Source organism: Toxotes jaculatrix, chromosome 11 (genome assembly GCF_017976425.1).
Source record: "Toxotes jaculatrix isolate fToxJac2 chromosome 11, fToxJac2.pri, whole genome shotgun sequence".
Taxonomy (NCBI): Eukaryota; Metazoa; Chordata; class Actinopteri; family Toxotidae; genus Toxotes; species Toxotes jaculatrix.
The window spans coordinates 20,869,071-20,885,469 of NC_054404.1; the positions used below are offsets into that span (position 1 = coordinate 20,869,071).

The 16,399-nt window shown below is 39.1% G+C and overlaps 2 protein-coding genes across 2 annotated transcripts; both read right to left on the reverse strand.

Annotated features, from left to right (window-relative positions):
• Nucleotides 1-3,867: 3,867 nt before the first annotated feature.
• On the reverse strand, nucleotides 3,868-5,903 carry LOC121189276 (GTP cyclohydrolase 1-like). Its single transcript, XM_041049229.1, has 6 exons — nucleotides 5,589-5,903; nucleotides 5,239-5,348; nucleotides 5,086-5,141; nucleotides 4,948-4,979; nucleotides 4,766-4,850; nucleotides 3,868-4,360 (listed from the first exon to the last, which is right to left on the reverse strand). The coding sequence occupies exons 1-6, from the start codon at nucleotides 5,863-5,865 to the stop codon at nucleotides 4,231-4,233; spliced, it is 690 nt and encodes a 229-aa protein (XP_040905163.1). The 5' UTR covers nucleotides 5,866-5,903; the 3' UTR covers nucleotides 3,868-4,230.
• A 3,851-nt stretch (nucleotides 5,904-9,754) lies between these two features.
• On the reverse strand, nucleotides 9,755-11,767 carry LOC121189637 (GTP cyclohydrolase 1-like). The gene is made up of 6 exons (XM_041049978.1): nucleotides 11,480-11,767; nucleotides 11,123-11,232; nucleotides 10,970-11,025; nucleotides 10,815-10,846; nucleotides 10,632-10,716; nucleotides 9,755-10,226 (listed from the first exon to the last, which is right to left on the reverse strand). Exons 1-6 carry the CDS (start codon nucleotides 11,754-11,756, stop codon nucleotides 10,097-10,099), a joined length of 690 nt encoding a protein of 229 aa, XP_040905912.1. The 5' UTR covers nucleotides 11,757-11,767; the 3' UTR covers nucleotides 9,755-10,096.
• Nucleotides 11,768-16,399: the final 4,632 nt, after the last annotated feature.

Consider the following 16,399-nt stretch of genomic DNA (forward strand, 5'->3'; position numbering starts at 1 on the left):
TACTACCAAAGGAGCACAAAACCCAAGTCAGTCTCTTCTTCTTAAAGACTTTTTGCCTCAAAAGTACCTTCTTTTATAACCATTTTTAATCATTTTTCCTGTACAAAATTATTGTATGCTGTCATACAAAAAAAACACACAAAATGACATTTCAGTTTTAAGAGAAATGCTACATTTAAGGAGTTCGTATGATTTCTATGGTTTTGAAAGTTAGATTATCGACTTGAGAATTTGTCAAATTAAGAGTGAAAGCTTGCCGCTGATAAATAATGAGAGGCTGATTTAAGTGACACTGTGAAGGTGCCCAGGATATATTTCTGGACATAAGGGGCACAGTTTTTCTGTTTTGCTACAAAAACTCTGTTGGCCCACAAAGTCTGTCTCCAATTATTTGTCATTTGATGACCTGCAGATTGAACCACACTTTGCTTTGCACTGTGTGGGGGGTAACATAAATCAACCATAGTGAAATGCTGCTCTGACGATGGATTTTGGACCTAGAACGGAATTATTTTGAAGTTTGAGAGTCTTGTGTTTTTGCCTTATGACAGCCACATCATTTTATAGTATGGCATGCCAAAACATACTGTAAGTTGAGACTGGGGCTGAGGTCTTTCATCAGAAACTGAAGAGGTTTATTATCCATTTCTAAAATATATATTATCCAGAGTTTATGATTCTGTCTCTCTAAAATAGAGACCATCTAGTCTGTGCAAATATTATTTTACCAGCTGATAGCTTACCTTTCCTTGTTTTATTTTTTTGTTATCTTGCAATAATGTGTTATCATTTTATCACTTTGAGAAAGTTTAGAAGAGAGAAGAAGAGAGATCTCATTTTAGAAATGAAACTCTGATTCATATCCAACGTCCAAAGAATCAAATGCACACACTTTCATCAAAATCAGGTGGCTGAGGTGACCCAATACTGTATATCTGATGCACAACATGAAGCACAGTCTGCGCCACTTTAATTTCCCAGCACAACAAAGCACATTCCTCTGCTTCTACACACCGTCGCTCTCCTAGAAAAGGCTGATTGAAGCACAGAAATGCACACTGGTCCATCAGATACAAGTATGAGCATAGCACACCATCTCACCTCCAGCCTTCATAGTCTGTCACTTCTCACAAGATCCTGTTACAAGGCACTGGGTGAAAACCTTGTACCTTGTAGTGTCTAATTTTGGATGTCAACAGGAAATGTGGAAAACACACTGATCCAAACAGTTTGGAAAGGAAACAAGAAGGAGTTGCAGTCAGTTGCACCAGCACCAGTTTGTAAGTTCAAACAGGCAGCACCACAGAGCCTGGTACTCATATAAAGAATAGCTGTCACTAAATATTCACACCCAGGTGTAACTGTTGCATTGCATTAGCCAACTTGAAACAACTGGCAAAGCTAATGTCGCAATACTGTTCATTCTTTGAATGAAGGGCACAAGATGGAATAATGGAGTATGGATGACATCTGACTTGGAACTTGATTAAAATATTTAATGATTATAGAAACTGGGAAATTTTAAATTAAACTGTACAAAAAAAAACAGACAATATACCACAAAATGTTATTCCAATTATGTTATCTGGACTAAATGATGAAAATAATGGAAGGTCAGGTTGCATTATCAGATACATCCCACTGACTCTAAACTGTGTGAAGGCTACTAACTCTATCTACATTTGCAAAGTATTGGCACTTAATGTTAATATACCACCTGGCCCCCTAAAACTGTAGTTTTTGTCAGTTTTGTCACAGCTCCTGATGCTACGGTGACTTTCTACAGATTTAGCCTTGCAACCAATTTACACATCAATCAAGTGACACTACTTGACACAAGTTTTAATACTCATTTTAAAGTAACTCGTAGTCATGAAGAGCTGAGGAAGAACTTTGCAACATGTCCAAACTAAGTGATGGATTTATGAACAGCTGGTGCAACCCAGTCTGTAGAAGTGAACAGAATTTGAATCTAAATAATGTTTATTAAAATGTGAAATTACAAGATCCACACCTGACAGCTGTAAGGGATTTACACAATGTAAAGAAATGATAGCACATGTACCAATATTTTCCAATCCACACATGTACCAGTCTTTTTAGCAACAGGCTACCCTGTGAGAACGAATTGATTTGTTTTGATAAAATCACATTCTAAAACTTTTTGAGGAGAACCTGTGATAATATGTTAAGTTTCCCAGTATTTAGAGAATAGTTTAAATATCTGTGAACCCCCAAAAAAGTTTTATGCAACAAAGGTTTCAGGCCTACATGTTTGTCATACTGTAAGTAATAACTTGAGGTTGGGATGAAACTTTTCTTCCAAGGCAAACATCCAAACTATCAGCTCTTCTTGTTTTTATGCGTTTGTTATTGGCTTTTTCTAACTTTTCTTTTTTTCAAAGATATTAATCAAAGGTGCCAACTCTTGCTAAATGACCTCTGTTCATTTTCTGTTCAGTCAGATATGATGATTGATTAAAAGCTTTAATGTAAATGGTGCTCCTCCTCTCTGTCCCAGCCCGCGTTGTATAACTGTCTTTTCGAGCAGAACAGTGGACTGCAGGGTGAACAGCCTTCTCTCTCTCGGACAGCTTTGCTTGCTTATGTTGTGTGAAGGTCCACCCTCAGGATCCAGGACCTAAGTGCCGCAGCCACCAATGCATTCTCCTGTTGATGCTCCTCTCTTCTCAATAAATGTGTTTACTGTGTTAATAAGTCGGCTGGGTGGGTTTAACTTGGAGAGCATCAGATGTGCTGTGAAACACGTTTGTGAAATTGACTTTTGCAGCATTTTTATTAATGGAACTAAGGGCATTCATGTTCATAATGGGTCAGACATAACTGGGTGGGTGGTGGCCATGGTGGTGCAGTGGTTAGCACTGTTGCTTCGTAACAAGAGAGCTCCACGTTCGAATCCTGGTCTGTCCTTCTCTGTGTGGAGACTTGCTTGCATGTTCTCCCCAAGCCTGTGTGGGCCCTCTGGGTACCTCGGAGATCCACACCCGCCAGCTGTATAATGTAAAGAAATGATAGCACACATGCCAGTATTTACCAATCCACACATGTAACAATCTTTTTATCAACAGGTTATCCTGTGAATCTGCGTGGGTTCTCTCCGGGCTCGCCCACAGTCAGCTGGGATAGGCTCCAGCTGATATCCTTTGATATGCTTTGTTCAGAAAGTTTCCTTTTTACCTTCAGCCTTTTAAACTTGGTGACTCTCCTTCAAGTGACTCTTTACACCACTAATCAGTCTGCACAGGGATGAGCTGTGGAGCATCAGCACCACTTGCTGGCTGCTGTTATGTATAGATTGCCCTTCACCTTTCTATTATTAGTAGATAGTAGAGGGCACTTTAACACACGCACTACTCTGAAAGTCAGCTGTCCTTATTTTACAGTTTGATCTAATATGTATATTTTAGTTTAAAAAATAAAATAACAGAATTTGGGGCATATTCAGTTTTCTAACTTGCATTAGAGTTGGGCTTTAATATGAACTTTTCTTCTGATTCCAAATTATTCCAGTGCCAGACACACCGAAAGCAACACATTATATTAGTAAAAGCAATTGTTTAGGGACTCATAAGTTAAAATAATTATTAATAGACTACTTCTGGATACATTTTCAGTACCACGGAATGATTTGACAGACACTGTTATCTTTACTGTTCTAATGCATTTATTCATAATGCATCTTAATTTTGTTAAAGCTTACTTCTCACTTAATGAGCAGTAACTAAATAAAACAAAGGAGAAAGAAGAAAGTTCACGGCAGCAACAGTATCAGTTTTATTGATTTGTGGATTTTGACTGTACAAGCAAATAAATATCTCATAGTGATAAATCAAAATGTTCTGAAATTACAGTCCACTGTGACCAGACATAGCACCATATAGCATCAGACAGCACACAGTACAGGTTCATATTATTCATCAGAATACAGTAAGGTAGTGTGTTCCTGAATAACAAAGACAAATGTTTCAAATAATAAATAAGAATAAAGGAAAATAACAACCGTTGATCATCATTGTAAGAGGCATTTACATTTGTATGTGATATTTCAACTGTCTCACAGATCTAGGCACCAACCAAAAATGTATCAGCTGAAGTAAGACCACAGCCATCCCTAAATGGAGACAGATGAAACAGAATTTCATTGAAAAACTGGCAGACAGAAAAGTGGACATATCCCTCTGTAGACCTGCCTGCTGAGGTCAAAACTGCTCATTTCCCCAGTGTCAGAGACAGAAACTCCTCCCGGATCTTGGGATCTTTTTGGAAAGTTCCCAGCATGACACTTGTTACAGTCTTGGCGTTCATCTTCTGCACACCTCTCATCACCATGCACATGTGACTGAAATTCAAAGAGACAGTTTAACTTAGCGTTAAAGTCCAAAGCACATGATTTACACAGAGGAACATTTGTGATGCAACATTTTCAGGGACTAAGAGATTGTAGATCTCTACACAACTTCCTGTCAGAGGCTGTATCACTTTTTGTATTGTTTATATTCTGAAATAGGTTATTTTAAGAGGCTCAAACTATTCATGAGGTTTTAGATCACAACTCTCAAGGGTCATGCCATTTGCTCATTTGATGCATTTACTGCACCATAAAACCAAAATAATAGGTTTTTGGGTGTTTACCTTCCACAATCAGAACAGCAGGGATACAGTAAAAAGCCCTTACATATGTGGGATTAAAGTTCTGGAAATTAATCTGAGCACATTAGGATTGAGACAAAGAGTTAAAACTCACGCGGCTTCGATCACCACAGCCACTCCAGCAGGCTCCAATGCCTCGTTTATGGCTGTTGCTATCTGTTTGGTTAGACGCTCCTGGACTGTGGAGGAAGAAAAAAAAACACAGGGATTGTAACACAGGGAGAAAAAAGACAGGAAGTTTTATAAAATAAAAGAGGAAAGTCAGACAAATTTTACCTTGAAGTCTCCTGCTGAAGATCTCTACAATTCTGCAAAAGTAGAAAACAAAGTGAAGAAAGTGTGTGAGTTGTTTTGTTGTGATTTTTGGTGTGTGTGTGTGTGTGTGTGTGTGTGTGTGTGTGTGTCATCTCTTACCTCGCGAGCTTGCTCAGACCAACCACCTTCTTGTTTGGGAGGTATGCGATGTGAGCCTGACACAATGAAACAAAGCATGCAAAGCATACAATGAGAACAAAGGGAATAACACGATTCTTTCGGGGACCCTGAATAACTCTGTATTTCAATTACCTTTCCGAAGAAGGGCACCAGATGATGTTCACAAAGAGAGAACAAATCGATGTCCTTGACAATCACCACCTCTTCATGGTTTTCATCAAAGATCGCATCGTTCAAGATCGCTGTGTAGGAGAAAATGTTATATACTGGAGAAAATAATGATCAAATCAAAGCAAATGAGTCTTCTCTGTTTCCAACAATTTGCCCTGAGACGTGGACAAACAGCTTTCATTATATACTGTCTCTCTTTTTAACTGAGACATATTTGCGTAAAGTTGCGTTTACACAATCTAAAACTCACTTTTACCCATTTTTTTCTCTTCTAATTTTTTCATTCAAAAGTTCATCCTCTGCGTACTCACCCTGGGTTGTCTCCTGGTAGCCCTTTGTGAGAAACTGCATGGCCTTGGCTGCGCGTAAGGGTGTGCGTAAAAGTCCCTCCCGCTCAGTGTTCTCTCCCAGCTCGCTCAGGACGGTTCTGTACGCCTTCTCTATGCAGGACAGCTTGGTCGAATATTCTTCTTCTTTTGAGTCTTTCTCCTCTTTGCGCAAATCATCGTTTTTAGTATCAATGCACTTGCTCAGCTTAGTAACTGCGGGCACATTTCCGTTCATCTCTGTGGCGCAGTGAAACTCCATTCTGGCTCTTGGTTGCTTTCAATGACAGACGTTGCAGGACGCTGTTAAACTGGATCCTTGCTGTGAGCTGTTGATCAGTGATCTCAGGAGGGAAATCCCACTTGTTTTAAAGCCCAGGAGAGGCCCTCGGGCGGTGCTGTAACCTATTAAGTCAAACAACCATGCACGAGTTTCCAGGAGTAAATGGCCTGTGCATAATTTGCCCATTTCCAATTTCTCAACGTGAGCTACTGTAGTGGAGAGGAGGACTGATCTCTGTCTCAGCCTCCTGTCATACTCTGCCCGCCCACCAGACGTCCCTGGACTTTCCTCCTGTTTCCAGATCCACCTGCTCAGCTATTTTCCACTGAAACTTCACCACCTAGCCACCTGGTTAGCTCAGTTGGTAGAGCATGAGACTCAACCTCTCAGGGTTGTGGGTTTGAATCCCACTCCGGGTGGCACCACCTCCCATCGGCTCACCACCTGTGGAGGTGCCATAGGCCTTCGGTGCATTGTGAATTGGGTAGGCTGCCCCCGCGACCTGGGCCTGGAAAGATGGGCAGACGATAACATGACATGACTTTACCACCTTCCTATACACCTGAGCCTCATTTACCTCATCTGCTCCTCAGTATTGATACCAGCCCTTTTTGCCCAGTCAGTTGCTAGATCTTATATATTCTTCACAAAAATGGACACTTCCAGGGTCTGGTTAAATCCTGTTTTTGTCTATCAGCTATTCATAAGCAGAGATTTAACTCAGACACTGAACTCATCAATCCATCATCAATAATTTGATTTTATAAAACATATTCAATATAAATGTTATAACTAACATATAAACCAACATATCGATTAAGCTAAATAAACTATTAACAATTAAACTTGTTGAAGCTCAGGTTACATTGATCTTCCTGATGTATCTTCATAGTCAAGTGCACAGTTTTTAGCAATGGAGGAATGAATTCAAGGCCTGAGCTGATGTCACATGGCACCTCTGTGACAGGCACTGTTGAGACTAAATACAACGGTGTTTTTACCTGATCTACCTGAACGCTACAATTTCCAAGCAGAGGCATCTGATCAACATGCAAATCAATTTCAAATTATCTCACAGCTGATGCCAAACACCAGCTGATCCCGTAACATCAGTGTATATAATCAAGGGTCTCATGATCTCATGAGCTAAGGTCACCAAGGCCCATGACTGCAGATTAAAATTAGAGGGCGGAACAACCCTCACTCTGATAGCACTTTTATTTCCTGTAGTCTGTAGTGCAAGTATGTCTGATCACACAGTAACATCAATTAATGTGATCACTATATTACAAAAGCACCTATATGGCGAAATCAAAGTAAGGAAAATGCCAGTTAGTAGTACAGGTCACCTTTAAAGGACAAATCCAATTCAGACAGTGTGATATCACTGTCTACACAGCTTGTCCTGTTCATCGTAAAGAAAAACATGTAAAAAGCAAATCAACCAACCTAATTGTTTTTAATTGATCTTAATTAATGGGTATTCCAAATAGAAGAATCTGAATCTAAGACAAAGATTTTGAGAAAAGGTTTAGGACTAGTCACAGGGACACCTAGCTTAAACGAATTCAGTCTTATACAACAGTCCTGCAATAAATCCTCCTTTCATGAAGCTTATAATGTTCTGTTTTTGCTGAAATGGTTTCAGAGAGTTGATTTAATTCTGTGGAATTTATAGAGGCTGTAGTTTGTACTGCTGTTGAAGTGTATTGCATTATAGCGAGAGATGTTTTTAATATTTCATTTGTCCACATTGATTATACACAGTGAGGAAAAGTATTAGAAGCACCTCTCATTATAATGTAACATAAATGACTTTAGTTTTCAGTTACAAAGACATTATTCTCAATTACATGTTAACACCAGTGCATCATTAATGTTGTGTGTGTTGTGTCATGCTGAACCAGATGACAGCACATGTGACTGAGAATGAATCTGCCCACATCCCATATGACCAGGTCATTGGAAACAGACATGATAGTTTCCATTAGGCTTTATTCATTTTCAAAACAAGTGTCAACAACTATGGCATGCCAAAATATACTGTAAGTTGAGACGGGCTGAGGTCTTCATCAGAAACTGAAGAGGTTTATTATTAATTTCTAAAATATTTATTATTTGTTTGATAAAATCACATTCTACAACTTTTTGAGGAGAACCTGTGATAATATGTTAAGTTTCCCAGGACTTAGAGAATAGTTTAAATATCTGTGAACCCCTAAAACAGTTTTATGCAACAAAGGTTTCAGGCCTACATGTTTGTCATACTGTAAGTAATAACTTGAGGTTGGGATGAAACTTTTCTTCCAAGGCAAACATCCAAACTATCAGCTCTTCTTGTTTTTATGTGTTTGTTATTGGCTTTTTCTAACTTTTCTTTTTTTCAAAGATATTAATCAAAGGTGCCAACTCTTGCTAAATGACCTCTGTTCATTTTCTGTTCAGATATGATGATTGATTAAAAGCTTTAATGTAAATGGTGCTCCTCCTCTCTGTCCCAGCCCGCGTTGTATAACTGTCTTTTCGAGCAGAACAGTGGACTGCAGGGTGAACAGCCTTCTCTCTCTCGGACAGCTTTGCTTGCTTATGTTGTGTGAAGGTCCACCCTCAGGATCCAGGACCTAAGTGCCGCAGCCACCAATGCATTCTCCTGTTGATGCTCCTCTCTTCTCAATAAATGTGTTTACTGTGTTAATAAGTCGGCTGGGTGGGTTTAACTTGGAGAGCATCAGATGTGCTGTGAAACACGTTTGTGAAATTGACTTTTGCAGCATTTTTATTAATGGAACTAAGGGCATTCATGTTCATAATGGGTCAGACATAACTGGGTGGGTGGTGGCCATGGTGGTGCAGTGGTTAGCACTGTTGCTTCGTAACAAGAGAGCTCCACGTTCGAATCCTGGTCTGTCCTTCTCTGTGTGGAGACTTGCTTGCATGTTCTCCCCAAGCCTGTGTGGGCCCTCTGGGTACCTCGGAGATCCACACCCGCCAGCTGTATAATGTAAAGAAATGATAGCACACATGCCAGTATTTACCAATCCACACATGTAACAATCTTTTTATCAACAGGTTATCCTGTGAATCTGCGTGGGTTCTCTCCGGGCTCGCCCACAGTCAGCTGGGATAGGCTCCAGCTGATATCCTTTGATATGCTTTGTTCAGAAAGTTTCCTTTTTACCTTCAGCCTTTTAAACTTGGTGACTCTCCTTCAAGTGACTCTTTACACCACTAATCAGTCTGCACAGGGATGAGCTGTGGAGCATCAGCACCACTTGCTGGCTGCTGTTATGTATAGATTGCCCTTCACCTTTCTATTATTAGTAGATAGTAGAGGGCACTTTAACACACGCACTACTCTGAAAGTCAGCTGTCCTTATTTTACAGTTTGATCTAATATGTATATTTTAGTTTAAAAAATAAAATAACAGAATTTGGGGCATATTCAGTTTTCTAACTTGCATTAGAGTTGGGCTTTAATATGAACTTTTCTTCTGATTCCAAATTATTCCAGTGCCAGACACACCGAAAGCAACACATTATATTAGTGAAAGCAATTGTTTAGGGACTCATAAGTTAAAATAATTATTAATAGACTACTTCTGGATACATTTTCAGTACCACGGAATGATTTGACAGACACTGTTATCTTTACTGTTCTAATGCATTTATTCATAATGCATCTTAATTTTGTTAAAGCTTACTTCTCACTTAATGAGCAGTAACTAAATAAAACAAAGGAGAAAGAAGAAAGTTAACGGCAGCAACAGTATCAGTTTTATTGATTTGTGAATTTTGACTGTACAAGCAAATAAATATCTCATAGTGATAAATCAAAATGTTCTGAAATTACAGTCCACTGTGACCAGACATAGCACCATATAGCATCAGACAGCACACAGTACAGGTTCATATTATTCATCAGAATACAGTAAGGTAGTGTGTTCCTGAATAACAAAGACAAATGTTTCAAATAATAAATAAGAATAAAGGAAAATAACAACCGTTGATCATCATTGTAAGAGGCATTTACATTTGTATGTGATATTTCAACTGTCTCACAGATCTAGGCACCAACCAAAAATGTATCAGCTGAAGTAAGACCACAACCATCCCTAAATGGAGACAGATGAAACAGAATTTCATTGAAAAACTGGCAGACAGAAAAGTGGACATATCCCTCTGTAGACCTGCCTGCTGAGGTCAAAACTGCTCATTTCCCCAGTGTCAGAGACAGAAACTCCTCCCGGATCTTGGGATCTTTTTGGAAAGTTCCCAGCATGACACTTGTTACAGTCTTGGCGTTCATCTTCTGCACACCTCTCATCACCATGCACATGTGACTGAAATTCAAAGAGACAGTTTAACTTAGCGTTAAAGCCCAAAGCACATGATTTACACAGAGGAATATTTGTGATGCAACATTTTCAGGGACTAAGAGATTGTAGATCTCTACACAACTTCCTGTCAGAGGCTGTATCACTTTTTGTATTGTTTATATTCTGAAATAGGTTATTTTAAGAGGCTCAAACTATTCATGAGGTTTTAGATCACAACTCTCAAGGGTCATGCCATTTGCTCATTTGATGCATTTACTGCACCATAAAACCAAAATAATAGGTTTTTGGGTGTTTACCTTCCACAATCAGAACAGCAGGGATACAGTAAAAAGCCCTTACATATGTGGGATTAAAGTTCTGGAAATTAATCTGAGCACATTAGGATTGAGACAAAGAGTTAAAACTCACGCGGCTTCGATCACCACAGCCACTCCAGCAGGCTCCAATGCCTCGTTTATGGCTGTTGCTATCTGTTTGGTTAGACGCTCCTGGACTGTGGAGGAAGAAAAAAAAAACACAGGGATTGTAACACAGGGAGAAAAAAGACAGGAAGTTTTATAAAATAAAAGAGGAAAGTCAGACAAATTTTACCTTGAAGTCTCCTGCTGAAGATCTCTACAATTCTGCAAAAGTAGAAAACAAAGTGAAGAAAGTGTGTGAGTTGTTTTGTTGTGATTTTTGGTGTGTGTGTGTGTGTGTGTGTGTGTGTGTGTGTGTGTGTGTGTGTGTGTGTTGTCATCTCTTACCTCGCGAGCTTGCTCAGACCAACCACCTTCTTGTTTGGGAGGTATGCGATGTGAGCCTGACACAATGAAACAAAGCATGCAAAGCATACAATGAGAACAAAGGGAATAACACGATTCTTTCGGGGACCCTGAATAACTCTGCATTTCAATTACCTTTCCGAAGAAGGGCACCAGATGATGTTCACAAAGAGAGAACAAATCGATGTCCTTGACAATCACCACCTCTTCATGGTTTTCATCAAAGATCGCATCGTTCAAGATCGCTGTGTAGGAGAAAATGTTATATATTCTCTTAGAAAATAATGATCAAATCAAATGAGACAAATGAGTCTTCATAGTTTCCAACAATTTGCCCTGAGACGTGGACAAACAGCTTTCATTATAAACTGTCTCTCTTTTTAACTGAGACATATTTGCGTAAAGTTGCGTTTACACAATCCGAAACTCACTTCTACCCATTTTTTCTCTTCTAATTTTTTTCATTCAAAAGTTCATCCTCTGCGTACTCACCCTGGGTTGTCTCCTGGTAGCCCTTTGTGAGAAACTGCATGGCCTTGGCTGCGCGTAAGGGTGTGCGTAAAAGTCCCTCCCGCTCAGTGTTCTCTCCCAGCTCGCTCAGGACGGTTCTGTACGCCTTCTCTATGCAGGACAGCTTGGTCGAATATTCTTCTTCTTTTGAGTCTTTCTCCTCTTTGCGCAAATCATCGTTTTTAGTATCAATGCACTTGCTCAGCTTAGTAACTGCGGGCACATTTCCGTTCATCTCTGTGGCGCAGTGAAACTCCATTCTGGCTCTTGGTTGCTTTCAATGACAGACGTTGCAGGACGCTGTTAAACTGGATCCTTGCTGTGAGCTGTTGATCAGTGATCTCAGGAGGGAAATCCCACTTGTTTTAAAGCCCAGGAGAGGCCCTCGGGCGGTGCTGTAACCTATTAAGTCAAACAACCATGCACGAGTTTCCAGGAGTAAATGGCCTGTGCATAATTTGCCCATTTCCAATTTCTCAGCGTGAGCTACTGTAGTGGAGAGGAGGACTGATCTCTGTCTCAGCCTCCTGTCATACTCCGCCCGCCCACCAGACGTCCCTGGACTTTCCTCCTGTTTCCAGATCCACCTGCTCAGCTATTTTCCACTGAAACGTCGCCACCTTCCTACACACCTGAGCCTCATTTCCCTCATCTGCTCCTCAGTATTGATACCAGCCCTTTTTGCCCAGTCAGTTGCTAGATCTTTTGCTAATGTCTCTGTGTGCTTTTCTTTGTGCTACTCGTGTGCGGCTCCTGTCCCTGCTACCTGCAAGTAGTTACCTTTTGTCTGTACCTGCCTGCTTTTCTGTCCATTTGTCTGTCTGTAATCCTGCCTGTGTCTACACCTGGGGTCCTCCCTGACCTGTACTCCTTCCACCAGCCATTCTCATGAAATCTTGGTTTTGAATATTTCAAATTTAGAAGAGACAAATAAGGTAAAACAACGTCTTAGGTAATGGGGACTTTAAATCTCAAAGCATTTACTGACATATCTCAATTTTCATCAAATTTCACCAAACAAGTCCTTGAAAAACAAATAATTATATGAATTTTTGAAAATGAATTAACAGGCTTATACGGAGTTACATTAAACTCTGCAATTTGTTATATACTTTAAAAATTATTTTTAAATACATGTATTTCATTTTACTGATTCTTTCATCCCCTACGATCTGCAACCTGTTCTATTGGTGGGATTTTGTGGAGACCCAAAATATTTTGCTTTGCTTTTAAACAAAGGGGTGTTACTGTGCTTGTGCATAGCAAAGCACAGCATCATTGCGCACACCTTGAAATTGTTTGGTTTGTCCATTCTTCATTTTCTGCACATTTTTGATGGTTGCATGACTTCTACAAGTTTTGTTTTGTATCGTGGTTAACCTTTTCCATTTGAGTTTCCACTCTCCTGGCAGACAGAGATTTAGAATTATTAGAATAACCCTACAGTTTCCGAACAGAGGCATCTGATCAACATGCAAATCAATTTCAAATTATCTCACAGCTGATGCCAAACACCAGCTGATCCCGTAACATCAGTGTATATAATCAAGGGTCTCATGATCTCATGAGCTAAGGTCACCAAGGCCCATGACTGCAGATTAAAATTAGAGGGAGGAACAACCCTCACTCTGATAGCACTTTTATTTCCTGTAGTCTGTAGTGCAAGTATGTCTGATCACACAGTAACATCAATTAATGTGATCACTATATTACAAAAGCACCTATATGGTGAAATCAAAGTAAGGAAAATGCCAGTTAGTAGTACAGGTCACCTTTAAAGGACAAATCCAGTTCAGACAGTGTGATATCACTGTCTACACATCTTGTCCTGTTCATCTTGAAATGAGCAATGTACTGTATGCTGCATGTATAAGGTCCTGCTGATCAGAGTTCATTAAGATAAGAAAGAGTCAGGTAAATTAAATGCACTTGACCAGTACAAAGTTCAAAATGTCTCCCATTTCAAAGGAAACTATTTGAAATGGACCAGTGACTGTGGGTAAGGTTTTGACATCAACACTGTGGCTACCACTTTGTTCAAAGTCTTTAATGTTTACATGGTGGCCTGCACTAGTGTGTTTTGTTCCTGCTTGCATGTCTCATGTATGTAATTTTTGTTGTTGTAAAGTTTTCCATACTTGTTGTTAAACCATTTTTTTGCTGAAGTCAAATGTTGATGAAATTTATATTCAGTCTTGAATTAGAAATTCAAGAGTTTCAGCCAGTGAACTGAGTTTTTGTCCTGCCCTTTACATTAGCTGAGTATTTTTTATGTCAGTGATATGTCTTCTGGATAGTTAAAACATCACACAGGAACATGTAATGTGAAACTAAAACGATTTAATTTACTCATTTTCCACAGCTTACATGATTTGTGGCATGCACATTCTTCCTGTTTCTAAGAATTTCTCATTTTTCTTCCAACAACTTAACAGAGTATCAGAAACTTTTTTTTTAATCTTGATTTTTCAGCCCAACAAAGGCTAAACTGACCGAACACAAAGACACTTTAAGTTAGGCCTCAGAAAACTGTAAAACCCTGTTTAACTGATTAACCAAAACAACTACTGCACATATTCTGTGCTTATTTCTAGCTCTGGTCAACCTTTTTTGAATTCATAACTCTAACCCTAATCTTTAACCTTGGTTTTTTCACATGTAAGAGGCTCCAAAATGGCTAATCCAACCTATGGATTTGAAAAAGTTTAACTGTTAAATAATTACAAAGCAATCCACCATCTATGGGGCAATTAGACTCATCATTTTAAAGATTTAAAGTTTACAAGTCATCAATACAAATAATCTGTCTCACTGAACTTGCAGATTTTTAAGGTTACTGGACGCTGCTGGTTGCTACTTGGCTTTTCCAGTCTTCACCCTCAGGTAGTGAGAAGCAGTGCATCAAATTTTGATTATGCATCCTATTCAACACAAGATCCAATCTCACCCTGCTGACTGTCTTGTGTTTCAAAGGGAAGCTGGTATCTACCCACATCACTTCTGGGTTCACTCACAGCACATTCATTGAAATAAATCAGGCACAGCAATCATGTCTATAATAACCATTTTATCCACTGATCAATCTACATGCTGGTTTTTCAACATCTGAAAAATGGTTTGATGCTGCACGTTACCTTGGATATGTGGGTTCTCTTTATCTTATTCTGTATTTTTAAACGATCTACATGTCACACTCTAAATTCTAGATAAAGCAGTGGCCACAAAAATATTTATCTCGTCTGATGATGATCCATGGCCCTGCTGAAGTTTACCTCAGAAAAACACAAAATTCCGGACTACTGTGCAGAAGAGAAATTATTTATATAATTTATAGCTTTTAATTGTTACGTTTTTTCATAAAGTGAGCCTATGAGGTGTGGCTGTGTAGGCACCAATAAGGTCTGGTGTGCTGACTGTCACAATGCTGCCATCACTAATGATGCAAATTCAGTAAATTCTTCATGCGTGTATTTGCTCATTTAATAGTCCTGTGTGTGTGTTCCATCACAGAATCTGTTGCACTTCTGGAGTCTTTCCCGTCGCTTTTTCTGAACTCCAGGCTGTTGCCACGTCATATGTCTTCCTCCGGTGACTTCCCTCTGGCAACTGAGCAGCTCTGCCCAAATTCATGAGGCGCTGCACTGACTGTGATCTCCTTTCACAGCCTTGGAGCTCTGTGGATCTGCCTCCTGCCTGGCTGACTCCTTCAGCTGGAAGAGTCTAATATACTTTCTCTCTTCCCTGATCTGCTTCCTCACTCTTGGGTTTGCCAGTTTGATAAATGCTTTCTTGGATTTTCACAATCTCATCTTTAAAGGCACACATTTAAAAGCACAGATGTACTGGATAAAATGATCTGTTTTTTTAAACGTCACTGTATATCACTAATGACAATCACCTAAGGTTTAGATGACAAAACACTGCAACAGCAGAGCTTACATAAGAATCTTTATATGACACCACACCATGCGGAAATGTGGAACAGACGCAAGCCAGACTGTTCTAAAGATTTCAATTATTATCTACCTGTGGATCCTATTAAGGTATTCTTTATTTCAATTAAAATATTTTGGATTAAGTGTAAAACTGATGAGTGAGCTAATCGTAAAGTAGACAAAATGGAAATTCTAAACAATAAAAATAAAGTTCAGCAGCAAAGCGAGCATGCATTTTGTGTTTGGTTGGGACATGGATAAAATGATTCCTGATTTGCTGATACCACTCTGAAAGTATGAAGAGAATAATAATGCATGTGTTTAATCAACCAGCAGTTTTTTAATTTTTGAGACACTTGCTAAGGATCAGTAACTCTGAATTTGGTGTTGATGTAATTTTATTTCCATACTGTTGCCACAAGATGGCAACCCTGCCTTTATCACCACATGAACAACTCAGATCCTCTGCAGTAAGATTCATACAAGTCATTCAAAATGGAACTAATTTTGTTAAAAATCCTTTTTCAGTCTGTGTACATTGCACGTCTTTCTCTATATAAACTCTGAATGTAGGATACCGTTTTCTGTTGTTACTCTTGAATAGTTTCACCAGTGTTATTCAGGAGTTATTGTTCAGGAATTATTATCAATCATAGCTGAATGATATTTAATTTATTTTTATATAATTCCAAGCCGCAAATTGACTTACATTTACTACACAAGAGCTGCTCCCAGATTAAAAATAGTGAATGCTGTATATACATGTCCTCTCACGGCCAGATATAAATAGGTAACCCTGAATAACTGAATATATGTCTTACAACAATTTGGAAAGAGGTCAGAAAAAACCCCAAGAGATAATAAGATAATGAGAATTAAAATATTAAGTTAAGTTATTAATAATTTTAAACCTTCAGTACAGGACACCAACACACCAACGCGTTTACTTATGCACTGTGTAAGTACA